The sequence below is a fragment of the Rhinoraja longicauda genome, chromosome 9 (genome assembly GCF_053455715.1).
Source record: "Rhinoraja longicauda isolate Sanriku21f chromosome 9, sRhiLon1.1, whole genome shotgun sequence".
In the NCBI taxonomy this organism is placed as follows: domain Eukaryota; kingdom Metazoa; phylum Chordata; class Chondrichthyes; order Rajiformes; family Arhynchobatidae; genus Rhinoraja; species Rhinoraja longicauda.
The window spans coordinates 7,577,435-7,590,702 of NC_135961.1; the positions used below are offsets into that span (position 1 = coordinate 7,577,435).

Genomic DNA, 13,268 nt, shown 5'->3' on the forward strand with positions numbered 1-13,268 from the left:
AACTTGACATTTTGTCATGTTTAAAGTCAATCTCAATTTGGTTACAATGACATGGCAGCGGAGAAACACCTGTAGGTCAATTTATTGCTAATTGAACGTATAAATGAAGAGTGATTTCCTTTCTTTGTTCAGATTATCACGTCCCGTGAAGGTTCTGACATCTTTTCCTCCCTCATTTCACACCAGCAATCAAAACAGCACTTGCACTAGACAAGCAGTTTACTGGAATATCGCGAGGAGTTGATCCCTCAAATTAACGGAAAATTCAAGAAGTTTGAAAATGCCAACAGTTTAGATTGAATGCCAGAGGCAATAGAGCAAACTCAATTGATTACAAGCAATTCATGTGCGTTTACCCTGGAAGCCATGCATTATTTGCAAATAATGGTTGTTTCAGTACATTTTCCAACTATGTTTAAATGTGGCTCCAGAATGAGAGGGAGAATTTATTACCATTGAAGGGGTTGAGTTGTCGTTCAATTCGAAACAGAATGGCATCTTTCACTTCTTTCCTCTTCACGCATTGAATGCCCAAGTTCTGAAAACTAGAAAATATGACAAGACTTATTGAATGATATTATCCTGGAATAAAGCCAAGAAAACAAAAAAAAATCTTTTTACATGAATACAAAAAGTTAATGAGTTTTTGTCTGTACGGTAAAAAATCTTGGCCCCCCCCAAGTTTATTTTAACCTTTTCTTGAAACAAAGATACAGCTTATTTTTTATATACCAAACAGAGATAGTAGGTGTGGATAAACGTGTAGGAGTCAATTTCTTGGCCAATTTGCATAATACTGCAGTTTACTATTTGGGGACTTCCCCTCTACTTTTCCCACATGGAAAAACCATTACATCACTACAGTCGCGTCGATGGCAACAGGGAAGTGCTTATTTAGAAATGCCTGGTTGAAATCATTCGACTTTTCGTTTAAGGAATTAATGTGCTCCCGATAATGCGTTTGTCGACATCACCATCAGCTTTTTGTCACAGGCCAATAAAATGTCTGTTTAATGAGGGGTGCGTGCCAAATGAAACCATAAACACTTGCTGTTTAGTTTCACGCTGCATACATACATTGCAGATTGAAACTTTTTAACCTTTTATAAGATGACTTTTTGCTACTTTCATTAACATTGTGAGCCCTATGCTACAAAGCATAACCTTCATACTGGCATCAGTCAGACTAAAGTAAAGAGAATAATCTTGATTTCCGTGTACTCAGTTTTCATCACTTTGTTTAGTATTTTCAAAGTGACCTCCAGAAATTACAATTGGCGAGACCAAGCACAGGCTCGGCGATCGTTTCGCTGAACACCTCCGCTCAGTCCGCCTTAACCTACCTGATCTCCCGGTGGCTCGGCACTTTAACTCCCCCTCCCATTCCCAATCTGACCTTTCTGCCCTGGGCCTCCTTCATTGTCAGAGTGAGGCCCAGCGCAAATTGGAGGAACAGCACCTCATATTACGCTTGGGTAGCTTACACCCCAGCGGTATGAACATTGACTTCTCTAACTTCAAATAGTCCTTGCTTTCCCACTCTCTCCATCAACCTCCCCATCCCAGTTCTCCCACTAGTCTTACAGTCTCCGACTACATTCTATCTCTGTCGCACCCACTCCCCTGACATCAGTATGAAGAAGGGTCTCGAGCCGAAACATCACCCATTCCTTCTCTCCAGAGATGCTGCCTGTCCCGCTGAGTTACTCCAGCATTTTGTGTCTTTCCAAAAATTACAAATGTATCTTTCATATTATATCACCTGACAGACACTGCCTGTTGTAGATTTGAGTCTATTGAAAGTGGGAGGGTCTTTGCAGCATGTCCTTGTACCTGTGCTCGAACCTCTTTTACAAAATCAAAAGATCCCGAATGCTATTCAAATCAGCCTTTTCTGCTTATCCTGCAACCTGCATTTTCTAATAAGTACTGCCATGACTTTTTGTTCCTCTATTTAAAATTATATTAATCCGTTCATATTTTCACTTGTCATACTTCCTACTAAACAGATCACTTCCCTGTATTGAATTTCATCTCCCATGCACTGGTCTTCAATGAATATCTGTGCTCTCTCCCTGTTTATTCATCATATTTCTATGCATGTCTTCTGCAAAGTTTGAATTTATGTCTTATTTAGAGAAAATCTGAACTTAGGTACATATTCACTAGCTCACAAGTTGTAGGAGTAGAATTAGGCCATTCGGCCCATTGAGTGTACTCTGCCATTCAATCAAGGCTGATCTCTGCCTCCTAATCCCATTTTCCTGCTTTCTCCCCATAACCCTTGACACCCGTTATAATAAAAATATCTTGAAGAACGATGCTCCTAACTACAGTAAGCCCTCATTATAACAGACCACAGTGTGGGGGGGAATGGTGCCTGTTATTGCCGATTGTCCAATATAACCGAGACATGCAGTATTGTTGTGTTAGTAGTAGAAACAAAGGAACTGCAGATGCTGATTAATACACAACAGGACAAACTTGGCCTTCCCAGATCCATTTGTTTTCTCTACCCTCTCCCATTCAATTTAAAACATTTGTTTTCTCATATTTTGCTATTCTCATGAAAAGTCTCATATTTTCAATGATATAGGTGGGGGCTATCCAGCCTTTTGAGTCCGTGCCAGCTCTTAAACCTACCCCATCAATCTCGATTCCTCACTGATTCACTGCTACCTATATTCTCCTTCTCATGCTGGTCACTGTGGCACAGTGGCGCAGTGGTAGAATCGCTGCCTTACAGCGCCAGGGACCCAGGTTCGATCCCGACTACGGGAGGTGTCTGGACGGAGTTTGTACGTTTTCCCCATGACCTGTGTGGGTTTTCTCCAAGATCTTCGATTTCCTCTCGCACTCCACACTAGGTTAATTGGCTTGGCATAAAAAAATAATAATATTGTCCCTAGTGCGTGTGGGGTAGTGATAATGTGCAAGGATCACTGGACCGTGCGGCCTCAGTGAGCCGAAGGACCGGTTTCCATGCTGTATCTCTAATCTAAACTAACCTAAAAATATATATATATACTAGACCAAGTGGACCCATTGGGCCCAAACCTCTCCTGCATTGGTGCAGCACCCTGTCCTCCCCCTCCCCTCTCTCCTCCACTCCCCCCCTCCCCTCTCCCTTCTCCCTCACTCCCCCCTCCCTCACTCCCCCCTCCCTCCCTCCTCCCCCTCCTTTTAAACTTAAAAATGTGAATAACTTAAAAAATATAACACCGATTTCAATAAAACTACTTGCATTAGTAAAGTGACAATGGTGAGTAAGGTGGGCGTAAAATTGTTGCGCTATCGTGTACCATTTTGGCTGAAGTTCAGTCACAAACAAGATAACAAACAAGAGTTTTAGTATATAGATAGATATTCTCCTTTCATCCCTCAGACAGCTACACTCGGGCAATTTAGTGCAACCAATTAACCAGTATTTTTTGGGATGCAGGAGGAATCCAAAGCATCTGGGGAAAAACTGCGAGATCACAGGGAGAAACACACAAATTTACTTTTTGAAATTCTGCACTGACATTAAACACATCATGTTCTGCAAATCTCTCTGCAAAAACTCAGTCAAGGTTGCCTTTACCAAATTATTGCTGACCTTTTGCACATTAGCTTGCAATTTTGCAAATGGCGATTTATTTTGACCCAGGATCTTGCCTCTGAAGGTTTTTTTTACTACTGATGTTAGATTGTGGATGTGTAGGAAGGAACTGCAGATGGTAGACACAAAATGCTGGAGTAACTCAGCGGGTCAGGCAGCATCTCTGGAGAGAAGGAATGGGTGAGACCCTTCTTCAGTCTGAGCTTTTCCAAAAAAATTGAGTTTTTAATCTAAGAGGACGATGATGAATCTGACAACCTCAATCTGAAGAAGGGTCTCGACCCGAAACGTCACCCATTCCTTATCTCCAGAGATGCTGAGTTACTCCAGCATTTTGTGTCTACCTTCGATTTAAACCAGCATCTGCAGTTTTCTTTCCTAAGGAACTGCAGGATGCAGGCTTACACCAAAGGAAATGAGAAGCTTCTGGCCCCTGCCGGAATGACCGTACTTTGCTTTGAAAATAGAATGCATTCCACGTGGAACTGGTGATAGATTGATGATACTGTAATTTTATACCATCCATTTTCACTACCTCATTCCCCTCTTACCAAGATCTCAAAGATCAACTGAAGACAGTGTAAAGTATTTATTGAGTACCTCAGCTGTGCCTCTGTTTCCTTATGTTTTCTGTTTTGTCCCTTTTCTACCCTGTCCTTCAGGCGTTTTGTGCAGGAAGGAACTGCAGATGCTGGCTTACACCGAAGATAGACACAAAATGCAGGAGTAACTCAGTGGGACAGGCAACATTGCTGGAGAGAAGGAATGGCCCATTCCTTCCATCCAGAGATGCTGTCTGTTCCACCGCGTTTCTTCTTCAGTAGTTTTGCCTAATTGTTAATAGAGCCAATCTTCTGTAGGGGACCAGTGTAGATCTTGGCAGATGTATTTGTAACTGGATTATCCCCAATTATGACACATCTGCTGGACTCCACCTGCAGCCCAATAACAGAGAAAAATCATCGGCTGCAGGGTGCATCTGTGGTGAAAAGCAAGTAGGGCATTATATTTGATTTAAATGTCGTTTTTTAAAAACATATTTAATTACTTCATGTACATTGGTTTTCTTTTGATTAAGATTTCAAGATCAATTTATTGTCACGTGTACCAATTAAGCTACAGTGAAATTTGAGTTGCCATACTAAGTGAAAAGCAACAAGACACACAGCCACATAAAATAAATTTAACATAAACATCCATCACAGCGGATTCCACATTCCTCACTGTGATGGAAGGCAATAAAGTTCAATCATCTTCCAATTTGTTGGGGCTGAACAAGGATTCTCCCAATAACTTTATCTTTTACGTGTAATTTTTTTAAAATAACAGATCTTGGGGAATTGCGTGATTATCAAAGAAATTTAACCATAAATTTAATGGCAGGTTTGGTAGGAGGGCATTTTCACGGCTGTTGGCTAGCTGCACTGGGGGAAGTCCTGTGCACACTGATCAGGTTAAGAGCTGGGGTCTTAAAGACAAACACCCAGAACTATACCGGACGAAAAAGGGAGGCATTCCGCAGTCTCGGGCAGCAGAAAAATGAGCAAAGTCTTTAACTAATATAATCAAGTGATGTTATTGGAGAAGCCCCATACAGACTTGGTTTCACATTTGCTACTTATGATAGGAACATCTTGAATTGTTACATTTGCTCAACTTAAGGCACATGTTAAATATTTTTCTACATACTAACATTGTAGAAGGCACAAATTTGGAATAAAATGGAATTAACTACAATAAAGACAAAAACATTTGGCTAACTTATGGTACACTGAAGGAAAATAATCAACAGGACATCTAAACTGTTAAAGAAATTGTTTTTTAAATACCAGGTAAATTTGTTCACTTAAAGCAGGAACGTTCATGTTACATTTAACTTTTGCTATCTAATGCAAAGTATTTTATATAATTTTGTAAATATTCCGATTTAAAATATACTTCAGCAAAATTCTAATGACAAATTAAAGCATTTATATGATTGCATTTTAGAACAATAATGATATGTAATTAAAAATACCATTAATGAAAACTAAGATATCTTGAGATTGAAACTGGGAATTAGAATTTAAAATAAAACACCAGATAAATAATGTGTACGAAGGGATTGCAGATACTGGTTTAAACCAGATAGAGACAAAAAGTTGAAGTAACTCAGCAGGTCAGACCACATCTGTGGAGAAAAGGAATAGGTGACGTTTCAGGTTGAGACTATTCTCTAGACTGAGAGTCAGGGTAAAGGGAAATGAGAGATATAGTCAGTGATGTGAGCGATATAGAACAAATTTATGAAAAACATGCAAAATAAAGACGATAAAGAAAAAAAACAGGCCATTATTAGCTGTTTGTGAGGTGAGAACAAGTACAGACAACGAGACTCAGGAAGACAATGTTGCAGCTGGTATGACTTGGGTGGGGGAGGGATGGAGAGAGAGATAAAGCAGGGGGTTACTTGAAGTTCGTGAAATCAATATTCATAACCCGTCAAATTATTTTCTTAAAATATCCTTAAACTTGCATTTTATTACACACGGTATAAATGAGATTTTAAAACAATTTCATAGTACGGAATTACTGCTTAACAAATTCTTCAACCTAAAAAAAACTAAGTGGGGGAGTGCAAATAACCCCCATGATAAATTTCAAAATTGATTTTAAATGATTCATGTATTTATACTCTACATTCTGGAAAATTGGTTAACATTGTGGCTTCTACTTCCAGTTTACAGCCTTGAGAATCCTTCATTTTGGTTGGCTGCCTACTTACCATGAAGTCATAACGTTGCTTCATGTCAAGGATTCCCTCCCCCCACACCTACCAGGAATTGACAGATGAACAGTGCCCAATGTTGGTAAAACTAAGGTCCATGCAGCATTGTTCAACGCTACTTCGCAGGAGCTACTTTCAGAGGTCAGTGAGCACTGCTGATTTATTACTGACCAGAAGAGTGCAGGTATGTATTCAACAAGGTATTGAGTGTAACCAAGGCTCTTTGATACCACCATCTCTGAACAGTCCATCACTAATATCCTGGGAGGCAGTGTCGAAACTTAAAAGGAAGAGCTGCTCATGGTCCCCATCCCCCCCAGTTGCAACAGGGACAGAGCCCCCTAGTCCCTCAGGTTGGCCGATTTGGGGCTACTCACTATCCCGCGGCCCCCTCCATCGACTCCTTTAAGTCCAGGCTCAAAACCTATTTCTACTCCCTAGCGTTTGAGGCTCATTGAGGAGGCGCTGTGAACTGTTTGCGTGCTACTGTATGTTTCATTTTTTTCCTTAGTACCTAATCAGATGTACAGCACTTTGGTCAACGTGGGTTGTTTTTAAATGTGCTATACAAATAAAATTGACTTGACTTGACTAGTCCTTGCCTTTCTCACCTTCAGCCGTCGCATACAACACATAATCTCTGACATTTTCGCCATCTCCAACGGGATCCCACCACTAGTCACATCTTCTCATCGCCACCCTTTTCCACCTTCTGCAGAGACCGTTCCCTCCACAACTCCCTGGTTAACTCGTCCCTTCCCACCCAAACAACCCCCTCCCCAGGTACCTTCCCCTGCAACCATAGGAGATGCAACACCTCCTCCCTCGACTCTGTCTAGCGACCCCGACAGTCCTTTCAAGTGATGCAGAGGCTCACTTGCACCCTCTCCAACCTCATCTACTGTATCCGTTGTTCAAGATGTGGACTCTTATACATCGGCGAGACCAAATGTAGACTGGGAGATGATGTCGCTGAATGCCTTCGCTCAGTCGGCCTAGACCTACCTGATCTCCCGATTGCCAAACACTTTAATTCCCCTTCACATTCCCACACTGACCTTTCTGTCCTGGGTTGCCTCCATTGACAGAGACAGGCTAAACACAAATTGGAGGAACTGCACCTCATATTTCGCTTGGGCAGCTTACACCCTAGTGGTATGAAAATTGATTTCTCTAACTTCAAGTAACCCCTGCATTCCCTCTCTCTCCATCCCTCCCCCACCCAAGTCGCACCAGCTTCTCGTTCTCATTTAGCAAACAGCTAACAATGGCCTGTTTCCTTCATTATCGCTACTTTTTTTGCATATCTTTCATTCATTGTTCTATATCTCTCTACATCACCATCTAGATCTCTTGTTCCCCTTTCCCCTGACTCTAGCCTGCAGAAGGATCTCGACCTGAAACATCACCCATACATTCTATCCAGAGATGCTGCCTGACCCGCTGAGTTACTCCAGCATTTTGTGTCTAGCCCATTGAATACAGTGGGTACAAGAGCATGTCAGAGGTAGTGCACTCTACCTCAAATGACTCATCTCCTCACTCCATAGCAACTCTCCATGATCTCCAAGCCCTAATGCAGCTAAAAGAGTCAATGCCTCACAGCTCCTGGCTTCAATCGCAATCTCCCGCGCTGTTTGAGTGGAACGTGCTTGCTCTTTCTGTGACAACATAGGTTTCCTTCAGGTTTCCTCCTACTCCCAAAGAAGTGTAGGTTGGTAGCTGAATTGGCTGCAGTTAAGTGCCCAAAGTAAGAGATAGAGTCTGGGGAAAGTTGACTGAAAAATGGGGATCAGCATAAATAAGCAACTGCTGGTTGATGCAGAATCAGTAGACCCAAGGACCTGATCATGAGTAGAATTAGGCCATTCAACCCATCAAATCTACTCCGCCATTCAATCATGGCTGATCAATCTCTCCCTCCTAACCCCATTCTCCTGCCTTCTCCCCATAACCTCTGCACCTGTACCTACAGTGTGCTTATCGTACGCAATATGACTAAAGTCAGGAACATTATGGACTACTCTCCATTTTCTCCTGTCAGTGTACCATGAACTCTTCACTCTTTCTTCACCAGCATCCTGTATCTGCAGCGAGAATCATCCGTGAGATCCATTAGTGCAATTTTTCCATGACGGAAAAATTCAGCCTACAAAGATAGCTTGCAAACGTGAACGCATCTACTTACAATTCCATTCCAAATCACCTTTGGAATGACCCTCACTCTCACAGGGTCCAGATGCTGGAACTCCTTATGGGAGTGCGATCACCATTTGAACTGCAGTAATTCGGAAAGATGATTCATCAACACGATCTCAATGGCAAGTATGGATGAGCAACATATGGTAAACCAGGCACACACTCCCACATATCATGGGAGATTTATTTTTTTTAAGTTAGAAATAAATTAAGGGCTGCAGTGATAAGACAGGTTTAGAGCAGCATATTCAGAATTTTGCAAATAATTCTGTTGCCCATCCCCACCCAATGCTGAAAAGAAATGCATACCAGAAATTGTTTTTAATGAATGCATGCATGAAGGGATGATGTAACCCTTGCAATGCAAAGAATGTAATTCCTGCTGATTCTTGTTTTGATAAAATATTAGGAGATAGAAATAGAAGAAAAAATACATAGTTTGTAAAATACACTGAAACTAACCTTTAAAAAAAAATAAAAATAGGGGACTCCTTTGGTGCAATGAAAAAACAGGAGTGTAAGAAAATAACTGCAGATGCTGGTACAAATCGAAGGTATTTATTTCACAAAATGCTGGAGTAACTCAGCAGGTCAGGCAGCATCTCAGGAGAGAAGGAATGGGTGACGTTTCGGGTCGAGACCCTTCTTCAGTCTGAAGAAGGGTCTCGACCCGAAACGTCACCCATTCCTTCTCTCCTGAGATGCCGCCTGACCTGCTGAGTTACTCCAGCATTTTGTGAAAAAAAAACAGGAGTGGATCACTCTTGACAATTTAACTTATTGCAGCTTTGTGGTTATGCTTAAGGCTCATATTTATTTTATTTAAGCTGCACCGATTTGCTTAATATTTCCAACTTTTTTTGATTTTACTGTTATATATAGATAGTTAGAAACAGCTTTCATAACAATAATGCACAGCAGCGAAACTTTTGCCTCTATTCCACAAATCATCCACTTGTACTTTACATCCTACATTGTCTGCAGTTATGCGCAGCATATTTTTTAATATCATGGATTTGTAGAACCAAATCTGAATGAATGAAATGGGTGGTTCACTTTAGAGAATCTCCTAAAGATTGGAAAGTTACTCAGACTTATTGGTTTAAAAGTCATCGTGAGACATCTAGAACTTGGTAGTAGGAAAAAGCAAACAATTGTACGGAAATACCTGAAACTTAGAAAACCAGGCCTGTTCTCATTCAGAAAAGGCAGCTCAAACAAGAGAGCTGTCCTGAACTACTATCTACCTCATCGGTGACCCTCGGACTATCCTTGATCGGACTTTGCTGACTTTACTTTGCACTAAGCGTTATTCCCTTATCATGTATCTATACACAGTAAATTGCTCGATTGCAATCATGTTTTGTCTTTCCGCTAACTGACAAACACGTGCCAATAAACTAAACTAAAACTATTTTAAGACAAATTTCACGAGTGTATCTCATATCAGTGATTGATTAAAGAAGTGCTAAAGAGAGGCACTGATAAAAATTATATCTTATAAAGGATTAGTTTCAAACTGGACATTTTGGGGTTTAGCTATCATAGGCAATGTCTTGAAACGCCAAAAAGCAACATGATTTTCACTCCAAAATTGTGTTTGTACATTTAATTCAACATGAATTTTTACTCATAATGCTAATGAGAAACCTAACCGGCCATGTACATGATCATTGAACTGGAAAAGTTAAAGTCATGGGCAATCCTTTCCTTCCACATGCATACAGGAGAAATGTTTCACCCATAAAAATGGTTCAATAGACAATAGGTGCAGGAGTAGGCCATTCGTCCCTTTGAGCCAGCACTGCCATTCAAAGTGATCATGGCTGATCATTCACAAGGATCTGCATGAATTAATTAATTATATGATTCCACTTCTCAGTGGCAGTGGAACTGATGGTCATTGTGCTTATTTCAAAAGTGTACATGCACTAAAATAGGCAAAATAAACAGCTTCCTAGGAAGAAGGTCTGAAGAAGGGTCTCGACCCGAAACATCACCCACTCCTTCTCCCCTGAGATGATGCCTGACCTGCTGAGTTACTCCAGCATCTAATAAATACCTTCGATTTGTACCAGCATCTGCGGTTATTTTCTTATAGGAAGGGACTGAAGTGGATATATTTCAGGCCGACAGAGCCATTGTAATTTTTTAATCAAGCAGCACTTTCTCTGAATGTAACACAGGCAGAACAGAAGATTATTGTGGTTACCCCTCTCCAATGCTATGAACTGAGGCAGTGACTTTCTAGTTATCTAGTGAAATTGTCAATGAAAAATTGAGAACTTCCTGTGAAGTTACCCATATTTGACTGGCCAGTTTATAACAAAGACATAGACTTGCTTTATAGTGTTCCCAGCCACATATCTTTGGGACCCCATTGTCACCACCATAGAACCAAATAGGTCTTCTCAGTGTCCTTTGATATTGTTGTTTAGGGAGATGCACAAGCCCAACCCTGATGACTAATATGTTGGGTTATTTCTCTCTCTCAGGGAAACACCCACACTCTACTTGATTTAGTACCTTACCTAATGGCCCAGCTAAGCCTGGGAACTCCCCACCCAGGGAAGGGAAGATGTGAAACTGCACTGTGTGTGTGTGTGTCATCTCTCAAAATGTTCAACCAATTGCCAAGCCATTCAGGGAGGGGTGGAGAAATATGCAAATAGAAATGGGTTAAAAGAAAAACTACTTCACATCACTTTCAGAAGGACACACCACGCAACATCATAACTGACGGCTACTGCTACACTGCAATTCCAGAGGTAGACTGGCAAGTGAAAGGAGTAAAGGAACAACGTCTGTTGTGTATTGCACAAATTCATCATCTCATTATGTCCCCAAACAGCTAATTAAGTACTCTTGAAGAACAATACTCTTGTAATATTTCAGAGAGACATCAGCCAACACTTTCAAATAAAAGTTCAACAAAAAGCAATGCAATAACTAAGAAGAAAATCCATTTTAGATGCTAATGGAGAATTAAATCTAGGGCTGGAGCTGCTCTTCTCTTCAAAGCACATAGGTTTTCATCCCCTACATTTACTTTAAGAGGGCAGCATCCTAGTTTAATCTGAAAGATAGCACCATGGCCATACTGCGCAGAGGTGCAAGCTTATGTTACGCACCCAAGTCTCCAGAGAGCAATTTCACCCTACCAACCTTCTGATTCACATGTAGCCAGAGTGCCTCTATTGTGGTCTTAACCTACATGTCATTTCTGGAACAGATGTGCAGTGAGCTAACACCCACTAAAATGGATTGAAATTACCCATATATTTCAAACTGAACTCAAACACCCAATTCAAAACAGTCTGGGTAAGCTTCAGATCCCAGCAAAAAGTTCACCTTGTGACAAGTATTAACCCTGTCCCTCACCAAGCTGCCAGAGGGCAACATTCAAAGTTCATCAAGATAATCCCAGTAAATACATCAGATTCAACAGATGATATTCCGACATTGACAGCCTCACTTTCTGATCACCAACTTTATAGACAATAGGTGCAGGAGGAGGCCATTCGGCCCTTTGAGCCAGCACCACCATTCAATGTGATCATGGCTGATCATTCTCAATCAGTACCCCGTTCCTGCCTTCTCCCCATACCTCCTGACTCCGCTATCCTTAAGAGCTCTATCTAGCTCTCTCTTAAATGCCTTAAATCTTCGTTTTTAAGCATATTATCTTTGTACCAATATTTGTGGGGCTGGTGACTGTTCTTTAATATCAAGCGTCTACGACAGTGACCCACCTTAATTATAGATGAAGAAATAATATTTTGAGGATCCAATTGTTATAATTGGTTTATGAAATGTAAACATCATAGGCAATGCTGGCATTTATCATTCATTTCGGATTATCTCCAAACTGAGGAGGCAGTTAGAGGTTAACGATGGGGTCTGAGATAACATATGGCTGAACTTGGTAGGGATACTAGTGAACAAAATGCTTTTTTTGCGACAATCCAATTATTTCATGGTACCTGTTGTTAGAACTAGCATCTTAGAGCCACAGTTAAACAGCAGAGAAACAGGCCCTCCGGCCCACCTTGTCCATGCCGAACAAATTGGGCATTCCATTTGCCCCCAGAGTTCTCCAAGCCATTCATATCCATACATCTCTCAAAAATGGCTTTCAAATTGTTGTTCTGATTATATCCACTTTAATAGCCTCCTCTGGCAGCTCAATCCAGTTACAGACTACCTTCTGAGTGAAAATGTTTCCCAATGTCCCTCTTACATCTAACCCCTCTCACCTTAAGCCGGTGCCATCTAGTGTAAGAATCCTCTGCCCTGGAAAAAGACTGAGTATTCACTTTCCCCATGCTCCTTGTGATCTTGTATACCTCAATAAGGTCACCCTTCAGCCTCCTTCATTTCTAGTATTGATTCCTTTGTTCTTTTTAAAAGTGTGTTTAAGTTCCCACTTGCATTCTAGATTTGGTTAAGTTAAATGAATGTAAATTCCATGGCTGCTGTGGTGAGGCTTAAACATGTGTCTGGATTCAGGTTGCAGATTTCTAGTCCAGTAACATACCTACAAGACTACTGTTTTGCTAAACTTAACCCACTCATTACCTTCGATAGACACAAAAAGCTGGAGTGACAGCATCTCTGGAGAAAAGGAATAGGTGACGTTTCGGGGTGAGACCCTTCTTCAGACTTTTCTACTCCCCTTACCTTCTCTAACCTCACTCCCTC

General features: G+C 41.1%; 1 protein-coding gene across 1 annotated transcript in view; it reads right to left on the reverse strand.

Moving 5' to 3' along the window:
- The window catches only part of rel (v-rel avian reticuloendotheliosis viral oncogene homolog), a 54,099-nt gene that overhangs the window by 29,307 nt on the left and 11,524 nt on the right, over window positions 1-13,268 (reverse strand). Inside the window, exon 5 of the mRNA XM_078404757.1 lies at window positions 454-545. Within this exon, the coding sequence (XP_078260883.1) occupies window positions 454-545 (92 nt within the window). The remainder of the gene's footprint in view (window positions 1-453; window positions 546-13,268) is intronic.